The sequence below is a fragment of the Meriones unguiculatus genome, chromosome 3 (genome assembly GCF_030254825.1).
Source record: "Meriones unguiculatus strain TT.TT164.6M chromosome 3, Bangor_MerUng_6.1, whole genome shotgun sequence".
NCBI classification, from domain to species: domain Eukaryota; kingdom Metazoa; phylum Chordata; class Mammalia; order Rodentia; family Muridae; genus Meriones; species Meriones unguiculatus.
The window spans coordinates 165,658,070-165,680,989 of NC_083351.1; the positions used below are offsets into that span (position 1 = coordinate 165,658,070).

At 43.3% G+C, this 22,920-nt stretch overlaps 2 protein-coding genes and 1 pseudogene across 9 annotated transcripts in view; 1 reads left to right on the top strand and 2 right to left on the bottom strand.

Annotated features, from left to right (window-relative positions):
* Nucleotides 1-446, bottom strand: LOC110556234 (small ribosomal subunit protein uS17-like; annotated as a pseudogene).
* A 5,096-nt stretch (nt 447-5,542) lies between these two features.
* Nucleotides 5,543-22,920, top strand: part of Art3 (ADP-ribosyltransferase 3 (inactive)) — a 91,087-nt gene continuing 73,709 nt past the window's right edge. For 3 of the 8 annotated variants that reach the window (XM_060380941.1, XM_060380939.1, XM_060380940.1), the window contains exon 1: nt 5,547-5,908. The gene's annotated coding sequence lies outside the window, so the exon portion shown is untranslated. Of the gene's footprint in view, nt 5,909-18,843; nt 18,949-22,920 lie in introns of those variants that run through there. The other 5 variants (XM_060380944.1, XM_060380943.1, XM_060380942.1 and 2 more) reach the window with 5 other exon arrangements.
* Cxcl9 (C-X-C motif chemokine ligand 9) lies at nt 8,074-15,241 on the bottom strand. Its single transcript, XM_021649898.2, has 4 exons — nt 15,100-15,241; nt 13,871-13,997; nt 11,718-11,802; nt 8,074-10,562 (listed from the first exon to the last, which is right to left on the bottom strand). Exons 1-4 carry the CDS (start codon nt 15,158-15,160, stop codon nt 10,446-10,448), a joined length of 390 nt encoding a protein of 129 aa, XP_021505573.1. The 5' UTR covers nt 15,161-15,241; the 3' UTR covers nt 8,074-10,445.

Below are 22,920 nucleotides of genomic sequence, written 5' to 3' on the forward strand. Positions count from 1 at the left end.
TCAGAACTTCTGGAACTGCTTCTTGGTGCCAGCAGCCTGGGTGACCTCGAGCACATTGAAGCAAACAGTCTGCACCCTCCCTAGGTGACCGGGTCACCGATCTGTATATTCCTGAACGGGGGACAGGTGCAGACATGTGCTTGTAGCACTTCTCAAAGCGATCGTACTTCCGGATGTCGGAGATAGTCCTGGCGGATGCCGGCAGGCCTCTGCACCTTCATCTTGGTCCCCACACCAGATAGGATGGAGATGGTACCCATGAAGGGAAAGTTCTTGTCTATGTAGGTGCCTTCCATGGCCTCCTTTGGTGACTTGAAGCATAGATCAATGCTTTTGTAGAACCGAGGGAGTTTTTCCCTTATGGTTTCTCCCAGCAAAACACGCTTCTTGTTTTGAAGGATTGTAAACTGCTTTCAGTAAGCACACTCTGTCTGAGTGTCTCCCATCTTCCCCGAAGCCTGAGGGAAAAAAGTCTTTATCATTTTTTTTTTTAAACTTCATTAATTAAAAAAAAAAAAAGCTGCGGCTGAGGAGATCGTTCAGTCCTTAGCCAGCTTGCCTTTCAAGCATGAGGACCTGCGTTCCAGTCCTATAATCCACATTACAAAAGAAAAAAAATTGCCGCTGTGTTGCATACGGAGGCATGGTGTGGAGTGACATGAGGTGCAGGACAAGGCATAGACAGGCCTTTGGTGCTCACTGGCCAGGTAGCCTGGCCTACTTGCCAAGATCCAGGCCAATGAGCAGTCTATGAACAGTACCTAAGAAACTGCTCCTGACGCTGTGCTCTGGCCTCCACTTGTATGCACACACAGGAACATGTACACATATGTACAAATATGTACACAAATACACACACACACACACACACACACACACACGGAGCTGGGCTAGGCATGTAGCTCAGATACTGGAGTTCCTGTATCTGTGGACAAACCGTAACCTTAGACTTACTGAAGACTCATTTGTGCATCATTCTAGCAAGGTTTCTAGCATGCATGAAACCTTGGATACTGTCCCTTGGCACCCCGTCCCCTCCCCTAAACCAGACAAGGGGCATACCGTAATCTCAGCACACACTCAGGAGTTTGATGTTAGCCTGGGCTAACACCCTGTCACAAACAAACCAAACACATATGACTTTATTAACATGTAAGAGACAGCTGACAAAGTGTATGTATTTGATGTGTACAAGTTGCTGAGTTTGAAGATATTCATAGGTCTATGGATTCATTCCTACCGTCAACATAGGACCTCCCAAATTTTCCCTGAGCCTTTTGTGTGTGTATGTTTAAAAATAACCTGTCTACCTGTTAAACAAACTTTAAATTAAGTACACAGAATGATACTGATGAGGAAAGGCGAATACTATGCCGTAGATCTTTGGGGTGGTGGCATTTTAGTTTATCTGAGAACATCTTGGAGGACTCTGAGAGTCAGGAGGGAGTCACTAGCCCCTCTGTGGGCACCCTACTGCACATCGGACCAATGTTAGACCTCAGGAGGACAATAGAAACAAAGGCTGGCCTTTATCTGTCAGGTTTTGTTGTTGTTTTTTAGGAAGTGAGGTGAACTGGAAGAGCTGAAGATCTGCTGTTATTCCTAGACCGAGTTCAGCTACGGGAAAACTGTTGATGTGGCTGCTCTTGGCTGCTCCTGACTTCTGTCATAATAGGAAATGAGTAGGAAAATTCCCAACAAAGGACCCAAGGTCCTGATACATCACAGTATAGTTTTTCATCCCCTGTGAAATACAGTCTGAGACTAGTATTTTTTTTTAAAAGCAAGGTATATAAGGCTTTTTTTTTTTTTTTTTTCAGAAGACAATTTACAGTAAGGGAAGATAAGGTCAGAGTGTTGCCGGCTTCCTGGTGGGAACGGAGGACACATGGGATCAATCCACTTCTCTTTGGAGCAGCTAGAGAGCTCAGAACAAGGCTCCCAGATCTCACCGAGGATGTGGAAAAGAGTTTCCCCGCTGCGTTACAATTAGCTCTTTTGAATGAGATTGCCAGTACCAGATGGCAGTGGGAACTGTATTACTGAATAGTCCCTGAGCCTGCTGCAAAGATGACAGACTCCCCACCTCAGCTAGGTTCCCTCTAAGGAGCGTCATATAGCCCTCATGGAAAGTTACAGGCCTGACCCTTTTCCTGATAAGAAACATGCTCAGTGTGCACCTGGGAATTCCTAAAAACATCTGTCCTATGCTAATGAGATATCGTGGTATCTTGGCCTTCAACCAATGACCTTTGACCATCCCTGCAGTTCTTTCCCCGCCCATAGTATAATTAAGTGCTTCATTTCCCTTCTTATGATAGGACTGTGCTATTGCACGTAAATGAAGAGTCCTTGGCACCTCTAGCCCCAGCAAATCTAGCACATTCACCCCCAAAACCCCTCTCACCGCCAGAGATTTGTAAGTCCCAGTTTCAAGCTAAATAGAGGGGGCTGCCGTCATCTTTTCATCATGACCTTCTGAGACTCCTCATCATTCATCCAGGGAAAGGAAGGGCTTCCCTCCTCCCTGAAGAATTAGATGTTGGACTTTTGGGCTTAGCTGCCTCAGCAGTTATTTCATTTTTTTCTGGCTGGTTTCGGATGTCACATCCTCAGCCATTCGCAGGGCAGCTTGGCTGAAGGCCTGTAACGCCATGGTGTCATCACTGACTGTGGAAGGACTGAGCTTCTTTCCCCCTCTCTAAGGTATTTTGAATAAGAACGACCCCATAGGCTCATATAGTTGAATGCTTGGTCATCAGGAAATGGCACTACTTGAGAAGGATTAGGAGGTGTGGCCTTGTTAGAGGAAGTGTGTCATTGGGGGTGGGCTTTGAAGTTTCAAAAGCTCAAACCAGGCTCAGGCTCTCTCTGCTGCCCGTGGATCCAGGTGTAGAACCCTCAGCTACTTCTCCAATATGTCTGCCTGCGTGCTCCCCTGCTCCCTACCATGACCATAATGAAATAAACCCCTGAAACTATGAGCAAGTCCCATTTAAAGGCTTTCCTTTGTAAGAGCTGCCACGGTCTTGGTTTCTCTTCACAGCCATAGAGCAGTAAGACACCCTCCCTCTCATCTTTCATCAGTTTATTACAGTTTATAATCTTATTCGAAGATGAAGACTAGACTGTTAAATTGCCAAAGACCCTGTTGCTGGGCTTGGGTTGTAGTTCACCAGAAAAGCACTAGCCTCACAGGCCCGAGGCTGTGAGTTCTATTGTCAGCAGTGGGCAGGAAACAGCTTTCGATTTTCTCACAGACAGACCTCTCCCAGTTACATGACTGAGAGCTTGCTGGTCTGAACTAAAAAGATACAGATAACCAAGCCTTTTATTACTTGTTTAGGAAGACAGTGTTCCTTGGCATAAGGAAACCATTAAAAAAATTAATGAGCCTAGTTCTTCCTACTTGAAGGAAGAGACTTCAGTCAGAGACTTCAGTGTGGCCAGGGGCATCCCCGGATGCAGTTTTGAAAAGGTGGGAGTTGGATCGCATACAGGCAGAAGTCAGACGGAAGAGGCAGAGCAGGTGAACGCAAGGACGGGCCAGGCTGAGGTAGAGACGAGTGCACACTCTGGCGACCATGACCAGGGTAGCTGAGATGGATTTGGAGAAGGCCTTTGAGGAAACTTAGGGCAAAGCACACATCGATCAACTAGAACATCCTAGATGTCAGGGCCTGCTCCGCGCACTAGACATACAGTGATGAAGAAGACAAAATGTCTGCAACAAACCGATATAAACTGTGCATGTGGTTGGAGCCCAAGAGTAATCACTAATGTTTATTAATGATTTCTTTTTAATTGCTCGCATGTGTCTGTATGAGTGTGGCTCTGTGCAGGTGCCTTCAGAAGCCACAAGACGATGTATATCTGAAAGGTAAAATTAGAACACCCAGACAGTAGATCCATATCTTAACTCTTTTGGTAGCTTAGGTTGCTTTATTAGGATTACTTCACTATGAATTTTTATTCGTTTTTTTTTCATAATTAAAAAAATTTAAATATAATTACATCATTTGCTATAACTATAGAGGGAATTTCTCAGAGCCATGTGCCAGTTCTGTGAAGGAAAAGGTAACAGTGTCTTACGCAATATCGACCTTAGTCAGCACCAGTGAGGTCAGTGCTAAGTGAGGAGCCTGCAGAGAGTGGAGGGCGGAGTGAGAGCCTGTGGTACTCCACTTCAGAAGAGTCAGCATGTGACCTATGACCACCTGACAAATGCCCTGAGCGAAGCTGACAGTGTCAATCATGGGTTAAGATGTATAATAATTCAATCCATGGTTCAATTATGCATGTGGGGTGGGGGTGAGGGCAGGCATTTGAGTCAGTTCTTTCAACGTTGTTGTTATTTTGAGACAGGGTGTCTCTGTGTAACAGCCCTGGCTGTCCATCCTGGAACTTACTCTGTAGACCAGGATGGCCTCGAACTCAAGGAAGGATCTGCCTTCCTTGGCCTCCAGCCTCCAGGGGTTAAATGTGTGTGCCACCACATCCAGCCAGTTCTTATTTTTTAAAACAATAATGAAAAAGCTGAATGTTTCCATTTCATTACTACTTTTGTACACATGCTCCATGTTAGAAACCAATATAATAGTAGTCTGGAAAAGAGATGACTATTTTACTGAAAATGAGGAGGAGACTGCTGTTTTTTTGTTTTTGTTCTTGTTTTTTTAATGTGATGAGTGCTCTATCAGCATACACATCTGCATGCCAGAAGAGGGCATCATATCACATTATAGATGGCTGTTAACCACCATGTGGTCGACTGGGAATTGAACCTCGGACCTCCAGAAGAGCAGTCACTGCTCTTAACCACTGAGCCATCTCTCCAGCCCAAGGAGGAGACTCTGAAGTGACATTCAAACCATGGTAGTTTGTGTGAGAGTATTCCCCGAAGGCTCAGATGTTTGAAATTTGGTTCCCAGCTGGTGGTGACATTTGGGAGCCAGGAGAAGTATGGCATGGGGAGGGGGATTGCTTGAAAGCCACATACCATTCTGAGCCCAACATCAGCTTACTGTTTCTGTATGAGCTCTCAGCAGTTTCTGCCACTCTATCTGCTGCCTGCTGCCCTGATGGACTCTTATCCCTTGGGAACTATAACTGTAAATAAACCCTTACTTCTATACATTGTCAAAGTGTTTTTTCACAGCTCTAGGAAAGTCACTAACACATAAACTGAAACCTAATTTATGGGAAGATTTCTTTATACACAATCGTATCAGTTAGAGGGACAGAGTCTCTATTAAGACGTTGTGGGAACAAAGGGTGTGCTATGGGAACGAAGGGTGGATGCTGGGAAGTGAAAGTCCCAGTGGGAAAATCGGGGGATGGGAGGAAGAATTACTGACTGGTCTAGCAGAAGCGCTGGGACAGCTGGACAATTCAGCTTGTGAGAAAACTCAAGAGGATGAGCCCTAGTTGCCAAATAAGGGTTGCTAAAGTTTACTGGAAGCTGCTGCTTCTGTATCATTGTGGCCTCCGTAGATACACTGTTTCTCCTGGGGGTCCTGGGAGGGCCTATGATCATAGGTCAACAGTGGAGATGAGCCAGCTGTGCAGGAAGAGACCAAGACAAGCTGAGAACTGCTGCATTCCAGTTTGCCTTGTAGTCTTCTGAAGATTATTGTCACTCTTTTGCTTTTCCCAATCTCACCCAGTTCCCTGAAAGCTAACTCTAACTTAGAAGCACACAGGGGAGAGACTCCAGGAAATGCAGATTGTGGTCCCACGAAGCTGATGGCATGGTCCAGCCCAGCATGGAGCAGAATCAACTAAGGCCTTGAAAAGAGACAAAAAGCCAAGGCTCACACAGGAAGGAACGGGATCAGAGAGGCAGACAGTCCAGCAGAGAGGATGTGGCGACTTTGACAGAACTGTAAACTCCAAGATTTTAAGCGAGGTATTGTACTTTGAATTATTATTTTAGAAGGATCATTCTGGCTGCTGTGGGTAGCAGAGAAGCAAGAGAAACATTAGCATATAGGAGAGCACTGGGGTAGTCCAGGGAAGAGGTCATGATCGGCTGGGTTAGGGTTCTGAACATGTCTCTAGAGAGAACTACTCAAAAGCTCAGGGGAGCTTTTGGTCTCATTGCTCCGACATAGTTTTTCATGTCCACACACATCTCTGTCCACAAGGCATGGGGTAGCCTCTGATGAGAGGCAGGTACAACAGTGATGAGTGGGCAAAGAAGGCCTAGAACTTCCTGTGCACCAGGATCTCTATGCATTTTGTCTCTCACAATGATCCTGGATGAGGAAATTAATGAGAGATGTGGTTTGCTTGAAGGCCACACTGCTCAAGAGTATGTTCGGTTCTTCCTAAGACATATCTAAACATCCTTGCTCCCTGCACAGCATCCGGCTGCCTCACAGGTAAAGGCCCTTGGGGGAATCCATGTATGCCACTAGTGACTGAGACCTGTCCAAACACCACACCAGTGTGGCTTTTCAAGAGTACCTCAGTTGTACAGGCTGATGTTTTCTGTCTACTTTCAACTTTCCTAGAGATGGCACGCTGTGTGTCTTTAGTCCAAGTGTCATAACTATGTTTCCTTCCCATCACTGGGATAAATATGCAACACAGTCAACTTAAAAGGAGGGACGGTCCATTTTGACTCATGGTTTCAGGTCTGTGGTTCCTTGGCCCAGTTGCCTTGAGCTCACGTAGCACAGTATTTCATAGCAGGCTTCATGGCAGAGGAGGACTGTTCACAGCATGGTATCCAGGAAGAAAAAGGAAAGGGGCAGAGGGCTAGGAGATCCCATTATCCTTGTCAAGAGAACAGCCTTACTTAATTTCCTCTCAGTGGGCCCCACTCTTAAAGGCTTTATCTCCTCCAAGGAGGCAACCACAGGCTGCCTCCACAGTCCACAGTCCAGCACAGTCCAGCAGAGCACCTGTGTGGCCCTGAAATGGAAATGAATTCAATGTGCCCCAGAGATGGCTAGAGAGGCTCAGTACATGAAGAGCATGGTCAGAAATGCCTTTGGAGGATAATTTTCTAGACCCTGGCAACCAAGACTTAAATAATTTGTCTGCCTTTTGGATGTCCACCATCAACGCTTCTTGAGGCTTCATGCTACTTGAACGTATGTAATTTTAGGACGGAGAAAAGAGGAACTTTTTGGTTTGCTGGGCTCATAGCCCACTAGAATAGTGTTACTCTTGATAATTAGAGAATAAGTGCCACATAATTCTTCATATTCTTATTCAATTTTAAGTATATTGGTGTCTTGCTTGCATGCACGTCTGTGCACCACGCATATGCCTGGGAGGCCAGAAGAGGAAAATCAAATCCCCCAGAACTGAAGTTACAGATGGTTGTAAGCTGTCATGAGGATGCTGGGAATTGAACCTGTGTCTTGTGGAAGAGCAGCCTTTGCTCCTAACCCTTGGTCCATCTCTCCAGTTCCTATATAACTCCTACAAGTCAATGTTGTTGTAAGGTTGTGTTTTGGCTAGTTGTATGTCAACTTGACATCAGCTAAGGCCATCTGAGGTGAGGGAACCTCAATGAGAAAATGGCTTTGTAAGATGGAGCTCGTAGCTCATAGCTCCATCTTAATTAGTGATTCATGCTGGAGGCCCCAGGCCGTTGTGAGTAGCACTCCCTCTGGGCTGGCAGTCTTGGGTGATATAAGAACTCAGACTGAGCAAGCTATGGTGAGCATGCCAGTTGGCAGCGCTCTCTACTTTTGCATCAGCTCCTGCTTCTAGGTTCCTGCCCTGTTTGAATTCCTGCCCAGTCTACCTTCAGTGATATAGGGTGATATTGAAGTGTAAGTGAAACAAACCCTTTCCTCCCCAAGTTGCTTTTGGTCACAGTGTTTTATCACAGCAATAGAAACCCCAGCTAAGACAGTCAGTGTTGTGTTATTTTACATAGAAGTTTTTTTTCCTGTGCCTATGAAACCCCTTAAAGTGCTTTCACATCTTTATCTCAACTGACATCAATAACATGAGACAAAAGCCAAAAAGCAAACGAACAAAGGCTAGATGATAATTATTCTGAAGCACACAGGAGCTAAAGAACAGATGAAAACAACAACAAAATCAAGTTTATTTTGGGATTAGTGGACTTTTATTGATATCACTAATCTTTCACAAAATAGCTCCAAAGCATATATGCCAATTAGTTTTCAATTAAGAATTAGAGTATATATATATATATATATATATATGTATGTGTATATATATACACACACACACACACATATATATGAAGACTACTATACAAAAATGATACATCTCAATCATAGTTACTTAGTGAATATACAGAGTCTCTGGCTAGTAGTTATGCTCAGTACCCAGTCAGATGCAAGGGCCACCAGCTGACTCGTTAGGGATCATTTTTAGATTTTCTTTTCCTGGAGGGAACTGGCCACTTTTGTCACTATATAATGCTGTTTGGATGGAATTCCCACCAGCAGCACACAAAACCATCTGCAGCAGGAGGAATGCTAATATTTGAGGAAGTACGTGAGTGGAGGCTGGATTTCTGGCCAGAGACATGCTTTTCTATTTAGCTCATTAGACCTCTTCTCTAAGGTCCAGTTTCCAACCCTCACAGAGGCTAACTCGGGCCCCATGCATGCTTCCACTAACAGAATTTACTGTTTCCTGTAGCTCTTGGTTCCCTCTAACAGTATTCCTGTGATGATTTCATTTTGATTTTTAAATTACGTGTGTGTTATGTCGGAGTGTGGGCCTGCGTACATCGTGCAATGCTCACAAAGGGGGAGAGAGAAGCTGATCCCCTGGAGCTGGAGCCACAGGTGGTTGTGAGCCCCCAGTTTGGAACTTTGGTCCTCTAGAGAGCCACCCACCTCTCCAGCCCCAATCTTGCTATCTTAGCACTCCTTTTCTGATGTGTCCATTGATATCATAAGACTCTGGGAATTGTGCAATGAGGGAAGGCCATAATGAAATTCATATTCGCCTAAGATGAACCTGTTAAAGGATCTGGCAGCTATTTTGTTGACTCGTAGAAGGCTTGTGCTGATCTCTTGAGACCATTCTTATGGTATTAGAGGAATTTTTGTTTTGAGTGGGGAAAGGTTATGGGTTTCTAGATGTCCTGTATACTCACAAATGTCTTATACATGTGGTTCCTATTTGTTAAAGATGTTAGCATCCTGTCACGAGGTCAGGCTATGCTTTCATTCTGGCTGTGCATTGAAGATGCCTGATGATAATAAGAAAGATAGGTAGTTTTAAAAAGCAAGGAAGGAAGGATAGAAGGAAGGAAAGAAAAAAAAAAAGGAAGTCAGACGAGCATGCAAGCAGGTATACACATTTAATCCCGGTATTCAGGAGGCAGTGGAAGGCAGATATATGTGAGTTCAAGGCCAGCCTTGACTATTTAGTGAGTGTTAGGAAAGCCAGTTGAGAAACCCTGTCTTAAAAAAAAAAAAAAGTAAGCAAGCAAGCAGACCGATGGTTAGAGTTATGCAATATGGAGTAGCCAGGAATTGGCCAGTGCCTCGTGTCTGATGGCCTTTCTACTTCTTACACATTCAATTAGGAAATTATTCAAAACCAAGTTCTTGTAGACATCATGGAAGATTTAGTGGAGTAATCCATGGTGCCTGTTCTCAAAAAACAAAACAAAAATGAATCTCATTAGAAAGAGAGAAATAAACACACAGAAGCAATTAGATAACAGAAATCATTAGTCATGAAGCACTGAGAAACAAGCGAAAGAGATTTAAGAGGATTTGAGTAGCCAGAAAAATCTTAAAAAAAAAAAAATGGTTAAGGTTTTGCACTGTGATCAACTCCAGGGCCTTGTCCATGCAAGGCAAACCCTCTACCATTAGGCTATGCCCACAACCCTCTAGGAGAGTTTTAGTTAAGAAGCAAAACTTGAAAGATGACTTGAAGAGGGGATCAAGTGAACAATGAAATCACATGGACTCAAAAGCTACATGGAAGGTTCAGAAAGCCAAGCCTGATGATCTCCACCATGGAACCCAAAACCCTTTCGCACTGATCTCTGAGACACACTTGGCGTGGGGCCTGCAGGCTGACCCACATGCCAGCCACCGATGGCCACACCAGCTTGGAGAGGTCCAGCTCACCAGCAGACAGACAGGCCGAGAGCTTCCTGACATGGGCCTCAGAAGACTCCGGAAGCTGCAATGTGTGGTCTAGAAGCCAGACAGCTGTTGTGCATTGGCTAAGTATGCGTGGACACTTGCCCATATTTGATATTATCATGACTGTGCTCAATAGCTTGACGAAATTTTGTTGGCTAAGTAGAACAAAGACGTTTTTTTTGCCTCTATCAATTTTTACTACTTGGGTTCTACAATTAACTTTGTAGCGTTGGTTATAATTTCAAAATCATGCTTTACATCTTCTAGCCAAGTTAATGAGCTTATGCGGTAAAGGGTGCTCCCCAGTGAAGGCATTCCGCTAAGATGGAAAACCACTTAAACACGGAGCACGTCAGTAGTCTTCTTCGAAGGACGACGTTGGGGCTTAGCCTTTCGGGTTTTCTTGTTCTTTTGATGTTTTTTCCCCCTCTTTTGCTTCTTCTTTTGGCTGACCTGCAAGATGTGAGAGAAAGGCAATGTGCTCAAGTTGTCCTGAACTTTTCCTCCGGGCGGCTGAACTCCGACTGTGACCAGACCATTCTTACCCTCACAGCCGGCTTAGCCGCTGCTCTCAGAGGCGCTCGCTGGCTGCTCTCACATCCCCACATCAAAGAAGCTGCCGCTCCCTCTCTGCTTGTTCACTGTTTTCCTGGTGTCTGGCTATCTTCACCTCATTCCCCTTCATCACCCATCCACAGCCCCTCTGGAGCTGGCGGGTACTGCTCTTTTCCACCCTTCATTTAAGCCATCCAGTGGTTCTCAACCTATGGGTCACAACCCATTCGGGGTCGCATATCAGATATCCTGCATATCAGATATTTACATTACGATTGATAACCGCGGCAAAATGTAGAGTTAGGAAGTAGCAACGACATAATGTTATGTTGGGGGGGGGGGCGGGTCACCGAAGCGTGAGGGACTGTAGTAAAGGACCACAGCATGAGGAAGGTTGAGGAACCACTGAACGTGGACGAGGCTGGGTGGGAGTGTAGCCTAAATCTTCACAGCTGGTCTGTGGCAAACCCAGGAGTCACACTTGGGGACCTGAGCTCGCCACCGCATACCCCATGGCTCCTCTCAAACCCAGCTCCTCAGAGTTCCCCTCTCTTTGTGTTAGGCTCCTTTCCCATCTCCACCTCTTTGTTCTCTACACTTAAATTCCAGCTTCATTACTTCAGGCTCAGGGAACACAGCCTGCTGCTCATGAAAGCACCAACGCCCACACTGTACTTAACCAACTTCCTGGTAAATAGCTTATCCTTCAAGAGCCAAATCAAAGGTCACATGATCTAAGAAGTCTACCTGATACTTGCTAATCTGCCTTTTGGCCAAGGCAATTACTCTTTCCTTCCTAATTATCAAAGTTCTCGCCTATAAACTATTCTATCTGTCTCCCACTAAGTCTACTGATCTCTTCATTGTTAATGAGGATCTGCTATCTGAGGAAGGGGTTGTAGCTTATTGTCTTTGAATCTTTAGTGTCTTACTATCTGCTGCAATTTCAAAGGATGGAAAAAAAAATGTATCCTTAATGGATTTGCCCAGATCCCTTGACTTTCAGAGTTCATCTCTAAATGAAAGAAATGCGTGTTCTCCCCCCTCACCAACCTGTTTCTCCCATTCTTTCATCAGCTTCTTCACATTTGCCGAATCTGGGTCCAGGCAGGTTTGACCTCCATTCCTCAGTGTAGCGCTGTGCCAAAGAGACACCAGTGAGCTTCCTCTCCCCGTTAATAATTTAATAATTCTCAGTAGAAGTAGTGAAAAAAGCATGGCGGTTTTCCAATGAAACCACTTAAAATATAGTAAAATGTCTCCCTAAGACCAATGATAGGTACATTTTAAGAACTGTAGCAGATCTCTCAGGAGAAACCTAAATTTTTAGAAATTAATTTCTCTATACATCTTGAGAATAAGAATAGCTATTCCATGTAGAATCCTTTGATTTAGGTGGCAAGGGTCTTACTTGTAAATAGCACTTAACTTCATAGTTCTGAATTTTAAGAGGCTGGGAATGGTGGCTCACGCCTGGAATCCTAGCTTTCAGAGAGCCCATGTAAGAGAATCATAAGGTTGAGACCAGCCTTGGCTACATAGCAAGTCTGTATCTCTGTCTCAAAACAAAACAAACAAGAAATTCCAATCTCTAGAGAAGTATTACTAGGAAAGAGTTAAAGACAATCCTGCAATAGCAACAGTTTGACAATAATGAAACTTTTGACGTAACCTACATTTCTAGCAGAGGGTATTGGCTATACAAATTTTGGCTCATCAATAGGATGTAAAACAGCTTAGCCATTAAAAGCCATTATTAAGGGCCAGTGAGTTGGCACAGCTGGTAAGCATACTTGCCTCATAAGCCTGGAGAGCTGAGCTCAACCCCAGAACCTCAAATGAGGACAGAGGAGACCACTGACCCCCAAAGTTGTCCTGACCTGCATGCCGTGACATGTGCGCTCGAACACACAGAAGAATGGATTAAAATTTCTTTTACTTTTAACTCATGTGTGCCTCTCTGTCTATATGTGTACTTGTATGCAGCTGCTCACAGAGCCCAGAAGAAGGCAGAGGACCAATAGGGGTGGAGTTACAGAGATGGTTGTGAGTTGTCCAGTGTGGGTGATATAAACTGAAAAACTCAGGTCCTCTGCAAGAGCAACAAGTGCTGTCAACCCCTCAGCCATCTCTCAAAAAAAAAAAAAAAAAAAAAAAATCAAAAGCCATTCTTCTAATTCAGGGGTAGTGTTAAATAGTCCTGGGTTCAATCCCATCACCCCACCCCCCCAAACCGACAAGCATGGTGTTATTAGAGAAAATTAACTGACAGGAGAACTGTTTGTTATTCTTATGTTAAGAAAAAAACAAACTACAAATGGCAACTTCTCCTCTGTAGGGAAGATGTTCCTTCCCTGTGATGTGGCGTCTGTGTACCTATAGGCCTACGGACCTAAGGTAAAGTCTAATGTGTAGATTGAACAGAGCAAGACATTCACAACAATAAATAATAACAACAATAAATAACATCAAGGTAAAACAATTATAACAATGTACCATAATGAAATTTATTTCTGGACTACTCGATCTAATTTTGTTGACCTCAGGAAATTGAAGCGTAGGAACTTGAATTAATAGGTGAGAGGAAACTACTGCATATAATATTTACCTTTACTGATTTTAGTTTTGCATGTACATATGTATGTATGCATTAGATATCAATAGGAACACACATATGAAGGGAATAAAGGTGTTTTAAAAGACCACGGGCATATGGGTTAGGAAAGAAGAATTATAATTCTTTATTTCCTCCTTTTCAACAATCTGCCTTAAACATTTAAACATCTAGGAGCCCATTTAAAAAAAAATCCCAATTGTATTTTCTTTTATTAAAAAATGATGTTTTTATTAATTCATTGAAAATTCCATTCATGTTTTTTTGTTTATAGTAATATATCCAACAATAATATAATCAGCAATTAATAGGAATATATTAATTGTATTCAATTAATTTTACATTCAAATATGTATTTTCTGAACCAGAATCCTAAATAGCCTTAAAAGTGTAATTCGGTCTTGGAAACAATTTATTGCTTAAATCATATGTCATCTTTCATTTTCACTTTTCATCAGAAATTTCTTGTTTTGTGGGAGAAGAAAGAAAAGATGTAGACAGATTTAGGGGAGGAGCCAACTGCATGAGGTATTCTGAGTATTCTGAGGGTGAGGCTCCTACTAAGTTCAAGGTGTTGGGGGTTTTTACTCACATGATTTCAGTTTTGTTGCAATTAGGGCTTGGGGCAAATTGTTTGAGGCTTTTTAAAGATTTGTAGTGGATCGTGCCTTGGCTCGTGCTGATGCAGGAGCAACGCTGATTCCTTATTATTAGGGTTCCTAGAGGAAAGAAAACATGCAGGCTTAGGTATTAAGGCCAGGTCTCAAAGGATGCATTTGACACTCGTCATTATCGCTGTCATTGAGTGTGTGTGAATCATCTGGTGTTCTCTCCACCCTGTAAACGAGGAAGCCAACATCACTTAGCAAAAGGGAACGGGGAAAGAATCTCAGTTTAGGTCACTCTGAGACCACTCAGAGATCTTACCCACCTTACTTCACAACCTTGGAAGACAACGTCCAGCATAGTTAATTAAACCGCTGCTGAGGGTGGGCACACATGTGCAATCCATCTGTACTGCGGAGGCCAGGTTCTTAAGCAGTTCCTCAGGTTAATGGCTTACCTCAGGGGCATGGAGTTGATGTAGGTGTGGAAGGAAAGTCCTATTTACAGTGACTAATTACGGCTCCACTCTTTATTCCCTCTCATCCCCACTGCTCTGAAAAGTCTTTTTAAACACATGGTCTGCACCCCTTAATACTTAGGTTCAGAACCTATTTACACAGATTCTACTATCATAAAATAACTACAAAACTTCTGCTTTGCAGATGTGGAAAACATATTCTAGAAAGGTTATTTGTCTGAGGTAACCAAAGTCATGAATAAAAAAGCCAGAGACAACCTCTCTGATTTCTGGATTCTCCGCTGGTTAACCACAGACATTCTTATCAGTACATGGCATCAGGTGGTAAAGATGATGCAAGAGACAACTTAAAAGTGATCTCTTATCTCACTGCCCGCTGCCAGTGCTGCGGATTTCATATCTTACATGATAAAGGACAGACTCACACAAGGTGGAAATAAAGCACCCCCACGCTCCTTTACGTCTGAGAAAGGATTTCTCGTTACTAAAACGTTCAGATATGTTTTGAACCCTCATTGGGAATTCACAATCCCTATACCAAGAAGGTGTATTTGACTTGGCAGGTACAAATTATGACCTTTGGATAACTGCTCACAGCATCCAAATGCTTTGATGAGTGAGCAATAGTACTTTATATCGCATGCAAAACATTCAGCTTTATCTGCTGAACCAAGAAGGCTTTTATAGAGCTGCATCCCTCAGAACTGACAAACTGAATTCGCTGTAAAACTCCTCACCTTGAACTCCACACTGATCCAGGAAGATGACGCCCAAGAGGAAAAGAACAAGCGACTTCATGGCAGAGCAGAGTTCTATTGAGTCACTGTGCTGGATTCAAGTCAGAGACTGCCTTTAGAGAGTATGTCCTTGGGAATCATATTTATTTAGGAAATCCCTTTTCCTTCTCCTTTCTGATTGGCTCATCTCTTCAGCTGACCTAGAAGAACTAAATTAACCTCAGGCTTGACTGTCCTGGGGAAAACCCTACTCTCAGATCCCAGGGAATTTCTTCATGTTTTAGCTCCATTTCACATAAATGGGTAGTTTATAGTAAGAGATGTGAAACCAATAGTCTCTGCTTTTAGCACAGCCAAAGTTGCTACCTGGATGTGAAATAGATTCTATGGTGACTATCTTAACGTCACACAACGAAGGTTGGAGACATGCTCCCCACGTGGGAAATATTAACGTTTAGGGAAGTGATTCTTCTGGATTTGTTCCTGTCTACACCGTATGGCTCCATTAATATTTTCACATTCTGTCTTTCCAAACAACACAAAGCTTCTTAAATTGGTGAGGGATTAGATTCTCTTCTGCCTGTGATTGAATCCATTCAGTCTCACCGTGGCTACAGTTTACTATTACTTTTGTTGTTAGATTAGTTGCATAATCCACAGCTGTTCTGTTCCTTGTTGTCTTTTCCAGATGTTTCACCAAACGTCTGGGCCACTAACAGTATGACTAAGAAGTGAGAAAGCACACATCCATGAGTGTTTTCCAAGGAGTTCAAAGAAGCTACATATATTAAACAGCATTCAACAGCAGATAAACTTAAAGCAGTTGTTAAAAATGCCTTGGTTGTTCAAAATTCTTGGAGCCATTGAAACTAAAACAAGGGTTAGTATGATAGTGAGAAAAATAATATCAAGCGTCCTCAGAGAATATTATTTTCTGGGACAAGATGAGAGCCGGGGGAAAGAGAAAATAAAGAATAAAACAACAGGACAAAGGGACAAAGCCAAAAACTACCCTTTTAAAACAGGATCTGAGGAAAAGGAACAAATAACAAAAGTGCATGTATAGGTTGGTGCTGTATATAGTTCTCTGCTCCTTCGTGTCCAGACAGGAGTGCCGTGAGAGCACAGTGAAAGCATTGCGATGGTCTGACCAAATGCTGCTGGGGAAGACAGCAAAAAGTATCAGAATGGTTTTTTTTTCTCTGCTTCACACAATCATTAATTAAGGTAGGACTGGCAAAAACTACTAGAAGCTTTTGGCTTTACTTCACACAGCCATTCATTAAAAGAAGGGAAAGATAATAGCTAAAGGGACGCTATTGTTCTGTGGTTGACTATGTACACGTTTAGACATTGACTGTCTACACAGAGACTGCATCCAGGCTTTCAATTCTTTCTGTACCTCATCCAGAGCTGGCTGGACCAGGGCTTCAGGGAAATAGCACATGGATCTTCCTTTTAAATTACTTTTCTGTCTTCCACCGTAGCTCCCTTCTCTCTTTTCTTTTTTTTTTTATTTTAAAGATTTATCTATTATTTATACAGTGTTCTGCCTGCATGTGTGCCTGCGGGCCAGAAAGAGAGCACCAGATCTCACTATAGATGGTTGGGAGCCACCACGTGGTTGCAGGACTCGAACTCAGGACTTTCGGAGGGACAGCCAGTACTCTCAACCCCCGAGCCATCTCCCCAGCCCTCCTTCCCTCCTCTTTATCCATCCTCTCCCTAGATTAGCTGGTTTGGCTGAATTGCAGGCAGTGCTGGAGGGTCTTCAGGTTGCAGGCAATGTTAGAACCCAAGGTATTCCCAAATCTTGTAAGATAAAAACTAAATATACTTCTTGAATCAAAGTAAAAGTTATTCAAACAATCTTTACCAACTTTTTCATTATGTACTCCCCTTCCCTATGGAAAATCATATGTGACTTAACCAAAATGTAAAACAAATATACCAAAATCAAAAGTAAATTTCTCCCTAAAGAGAGAAACAGCTATATATAATATAATAATAGAATAGAATATATATTATATTATATTCATTTATAATGTATATTATAAGATATAAAATATATATCCACAGCATATGAATATGTGCTAAGAAATAGACTTTATAATGTGAGGCTGAACTTTGACTGGGCACTGGGCACTGTAATACTTTTTTCTCTTTTGGAGATGAGGTCAAGGTCTTACTGTGTACAGGAGGCTGACTGTGAGTGTGCCACTCTCCTGCTTCAGCCTTCTGACTATTGGGATTGTAGATCTGCATCCTGTGCCCCAGGATTTCGTTAAGTCTAGATTAAGTTCTAATGTCTAAGAATCTTTTTTTTAACCTTCCCAGACTGGTGCTTGTTGGAGCAGTCTTCTTCCCCTATCTTTAAGGAATGCATGTTTTAGAATACAGGAAGAACATATTCACGTTGGATGTTACACGATCCACATTTTTTTTTACTAGTTTCTATATAGGTCAACAATACCTAAAGAAAATATTACATACAGAACTCATTTTGAAAATCAGAACTTGTGGCGACTTTTGATAAGTTTATTCATCAGTTTAGTCCTGGTCATGATGGTGAGCATGGCTAGGGCAGAACTGGATTCAGTCACCAGTTTCACTACCCGTCGATTACTGAGTGTTGATAGCTCCTGCCAGCCTTGGATCGCTCACTCAGGAAAACAGCTGCCAGTTTCACAAGCGGTTGTTAAAGATTAAGAGCAAGAATATACTGCCAGTGGGTCGCGGTCACAAACACACTCGTGAAACTAGTCAGAGGGTGGAGAATAACTGAACTATAACGTGTTCTGATCCTAGACAGTGCACCTTTGTCACCTCTGCCCCCAGGGTTCAGAGAACGTTCCAGAGGAGGAGCTGGAGAGAATGTAAGCCAGAAGCTGGGAGGGAGGACTGAGAGAGAGTTCTCTAGACTGGGCGTCCCACGGCATGCATGAACTCACCGCAACTCTGCTTACCTGCTCAGGATGCTCCGAACACCAGCCATCATTTCTTCATACCTAGGGGAGGAGCTCATGAGGCCCCACCCTTATTAATATTTATGAGTTAAAAAGAAAGGGGGACTTCTGGGAAGAACGGTTTCAGCAGGAGTGAGGGACGAAAGAGGGTAATGGGTGGTCAAATGCCTGAGATTCAGTACGCTCATGTATGATATTGTCGGGGTGTGTATAAAAAGAACATGCCCCCCAATGCGAGCACCACGGGGCCAGTGGCTATTCTAGCAGAGCTGATGGAGACTTCTTAGAATGAAGAGGACTGAAGGCTCAGCATGAGCCGTCTGGTTTACTTTCCCAGCCTTGCATCATTCTTTAGCTTCTGACTCACCATCTTTTCCATTGTGTGATCACCCTGCAGGACAATAATTTTGCCTTATTCAGCATCACAGCTTGGGGAAGCCTTCCCTTAGTTCCCCAAGCACTTGGTGCTCGTGGCGCCCCATGGCGCGTCCTCGTTGAGGGGAGACAGCAAACAATGTTCGCTTATCAGGGATACTCTATTCTCTCCTCTCAGAAGAGGGTTTGTAAAGACCCACGTTTGCACATGCTAGCCCAGCACCTATCCTGGAATAATGTTCTTGAAGCCTGGTACAGCACATACTCAGTGTAAATGCTCACAAGTGACAAACAGGGACCAGAGCCCAGTTGGGCAGATCTGGCATCAGCCAAGGATTGAAATTTTGAGTCACAGATTCTGTGACCTCTTCTACTTGGGCTATGTTCAGTGCGCATGCCCAGCCAGTTTGCTTCCAGAACTTAGCTCCCAACGCTCACTCTACGTGTGTAGCTGCTGGGGCTGCCTGCACTGATCTGCTGAAGAAGAGAAGCACTTTAGGGAGGAAAGGTAGTGTGCACCCTGGGCTCTCCTCTCTGTCACCATTGTCCCTCAGCCTCCTGACCCAAGGAGGCTATTTTTCCCGGGGAAGCAGAATGGAGGCTCAACCCAGTGGAGCCGGGAATCGGTGCGCGGCTTTCACAGGAGGCTTGGCGAGGGTGGGAGGGAGCAATGGCTCCAGAAGCCCAGCTCATGGTGTGGAGGCTGCGGGGCTCCGGAATACCTCTTGGGGGTGGCTGAGGTGACCTAGAGGAAGACCCATTGGGCAGGAGATGGTTTTGAGGTCAGCTGGAGCCCCTGAGGTGCTGAGCCCCTGAGCCCCAGAGCTCCCAGAGGTGTGAACCCTGAACCCCAGAACCGTGGAGCCCCTGAGCCCCTAAACCCCGGGCTCCCTGCTGCCTGCAAGGTCTCCTTACTCCTGTAACAGCTAAGTGGAGCTTTCTAAGCAGCAGGAGTATCCTCCCAGGTTAAGGCTCCAGAGATCAGCCTTGGCCCTTAGGCATGACAGCTCGAGATAGACCATTTGGGTTCAGGCCTCTTAAGACATTTGCTTTACAGACTCCATTTTTTATAAGTTTCACGCCAGCTTGCAGAGGAAGTGCGGTGGAGACTGGAGAAAAAGAAAAGAGGAAAATCCCACAGAGACGGCGTTTATGGATAGAAAGCTTTTTTACTAGAAATAGAAAGCTTGCTAAGTTAAGACAGGATGTTGAGTTTCTCACAGGCCTGGGAAGAAAGCCAAGGATTATCAGGAGTGTTGAAATCAGACAGTTCTTAACTCCTCCTTGGACAACAAAAACAACAACAAATTTTTTTCCCTTGAAAATTTCCATGTCAAGTGTCTCCGAGGACCCCAGCAGTGATGCAATCCCCATGAGCCAGGCTCCGGCAGGCAGAGCAGGCTTGTTGGCCCTTACACATGAGCTGTCTGGCCTCCCCTTCCTCCTGTTTTATTACGGAATTGTGTAGATCTGTTTAAATGGGTTAACAGCCTAATTGCATAGTTAAGACACGAGTCTTCCTTTAGATGTCAGAGGGAAGTTTCTCTCAAATCGAAACTCCTGTGCTCCTTTTAATTTGTCACTGCATGGACTTCCCCTCTCTTCACCAATTTTCTTCTCATATTGAAGGGTCCTGAAAGTCTCAAGCTATGACTTAGCATTCTAAATTTTCTTTTTTTCCTCAGCCAGGGAGTTATTCCTTCCTTTAAGGAAAAAAAAATTAAAACAACCTTTTTGCTAATAAACCATTACTTTTGTTTATCTCAGGCCACTAACAAAAGGGAAGAAAGTCTTCCTTTATTAATCTGACTATCTGGCTTCTTGGTTTATGTAGGGCTGGTTAGATTTATAAATAAATAGTTTTGGGAGATAACATCTAGACATCTTTTCAAGGACAGCTGCAATCCAGTGTTGCCAACAGCACTTTTGTGCCTTTTTGGCAAGACAGTCCACAATCTGATGACATACAATAATTGCGAAAGAGCTGCATGCAAGACTGAAGAAAATTATCCTGAAAGGGGAGAGAAAATACTTTTCTTTCCATTTTAAATATTCATACTTATAGTAAGATATTGACTTACAAATTTAAAAAAAATCTTCATAAGGGCTGGGTCTCAGAAGTTTTAAGAGCACTTACTGCTCTTGCTGACCCAGGTTGGGTTCCCAGCACCCATATAGCAGCTACCCATCGTCTGTAACTCCATTTCCAGAGCATCTGTCACCCTCTTCTGGCCACACAGCGCTGCAAACATGTGGTGCAGACACACCTGCACACAAAATACTCGTACACATAAAATTATATAAATCTAAAAACAAACAAAACAAAACAAAACCAACAATGAGCAGAATGAAACAAACAAACAAACAAAAAACCCTTAAGGAAAAAAAAAATCCATTTTATTAATTTATTATGATGACTACTATTAATTCCTGCTTCTCTACCTCCTCTTCCTGTTCATTGTCCTCGTCTTCTTTGTCGTTGTCATCTTCATCTTCTTCATCTTCATCTTCTTGACCGGATCTCTGATGGCCCAGGCTGACCTAATTTTTTCTGTGTAATGGAGGATGATCTTGAACTCCTGAGAGTCACCCTGAGTCCTGGGATTACAGGAGTGGGTGTTTCCATGCTGAAAAACTCCACATTCACAAATGCTTTATTTACTGTTTTATCACTCACTCCAGTTGATCAATAAATTTTGTTATGATTCTAAATTCTAAGGACACAGATACTTTTGCCCACAGGAGTTTATCATTTCTTTGGGGGCAAACCAACAGCAGAAAAATAATTGCGGTAAGAGAAATGTAAGTAAAAGGACAGAACACAATTCCTGGGTGCAGGGAAATCTCATCTATTGCCAAATGTTTCAGACAACTGCTTGAATTAGATCCGAAAGGGGAAACCGGAGTTGCTCACTGTAAGGCAGTAGAGAAGGTATGAAAAGGCATTCAGGAGCTGCAGGGGCTGTGCAAGCATAGAAGACAGTGGGGAAGGAATTGCTGAGGGTTGAGGCTGGAAATAAAGCGGACACCGAAGGGTGAAGGGTGTCAGAAATCTCACGCATGCACGCGTGTGCAACACGCTCCTACCTATGTGTAGGTCTTTGTCACTGGGCGACACTCATTAATTTTATTTTGTACAAATATTTCCTTGCCTCCACATAGATGATGTATCTAAATAGTTCTTTTTATGTCTAGACTGTTGGTGCTCAACACTAGGCATTTCAGTTGTCTCTAGTATTTCAGGAATACAGTAAGCTCTTATCTCTTAAGTGTTGGTATGTTCTGGTCCTGGGTGAGGTGGCACACACCACACTGCCCCTGCTACTGAGGGGGCTGAGACAGGGTGATAGCTGGAACCCCAGCACGGAGAACAAAATGAAACCATATCTCTTAACATAAATGTTTTTAGGTTTTTTCCCCCCCTTCTTTGGAATTATAATGAAAATATTCAATATTTTCTGTAACATTTTGATTCTTGCTGGAAAGAGAAGGGTAATTTTGTAATAACTTACTGATACGTGCATGTGTCTGTCCCTCGGGTCTTCTGTTTATTTGTATTTACTATGCAAAAAAAATTGGCGTGTGGGATTATTGCCAGTTGTGGGTGTGTCTATTTGCATGTATCTGTGTGCATATTCATGTGTGTATAGGCGTATATACATGTAGAATTGAACTCGGGTCCTCATGCGTTAAGTGGCAAATACTTTACCAACTGAGCTATTGTCCCAGCCTCCCATTTTATATCATTTTACATTTTTAGCTTGTCTTGGTTTAATATTTACACAATCTACCTTTTCAAGATAAGCCATCAAGTAGGGTCCTAGGAGCACTCTCTCTTCTCATCCTTGGTGGATATATTTCCAAACCTTCAGTGGAAGCCTGAAGCCGCAGATAATCCCAAGCCCTCTGTATGTTTATGTCTAGTCTATTTTTTCTATCTGTGCACACCTATGGCAAGGTTTGCTTTGTAAAAGGTTACAGCTGTATAACAATATACTCCGGTGAGAGGTTTGTGAAACCGATGTCTCTTTCTCTCCCAAAATAGCTTATCAACACCCTTGTAGTCACTGGGTGTTTGAACCCTTGGAAAGTGAAATTGGGAATAAGAGGGGACTGTGCCGCTAACATTGTGAATGTGTGATTATTTTTTTCATGCTTTGACTGTGAAGCTATACCGCTTTTTTGTTTGTTTGTTTTTGTTTTTCGAGTCAGGGTTTCTCGGTAGCTATACCTCTTTTAGTTAAGGCAGCTGCTCTTTTTTTATTGCCTTCCTTTCATGATTATTTTTCTTGGACAACCCATGTTAGGAGCTACATTATGCTCCCCAAATCCTTTTGTTGAAGAGGTGCCAGCTGGCACTCTCAGAATGTGGTTGTATGTAAAGACAAGGTCCTCGTAGAGCTAATTTCGAGGTCCCAAAGCTCTTGCTGGAAGCCATAGATTTATTAGATTAAGTAGATTTATTAGCTAGTAGCTAGAA

Excerpts from the sequence above, each read along its gene's own strand:
- Cxcl9 (XM_021649898.2), bottom strand. The coding sequence starts at position 15,160 with ATGAAGTCGCTTGTTCTTTTCCTCTTGGGCGTCATCTTCCTGGATCAG. Across the intron at positions 13,998-15,099 it reads GGATCAGTGTGGAGTTCAAG|GAACCCTAATAATAAGGAAT; the intron begins GTGAGGAGTTTT and ends TCTTTCCTCTAG. Across the intron at positions 11,803-13,870 it reads TGCAACAAAACTGAAATCAT|CGCTACACTGAGGAATGGAG; the intron begins GTGAGTAAAAAC and ends TCTTTGGCACAG.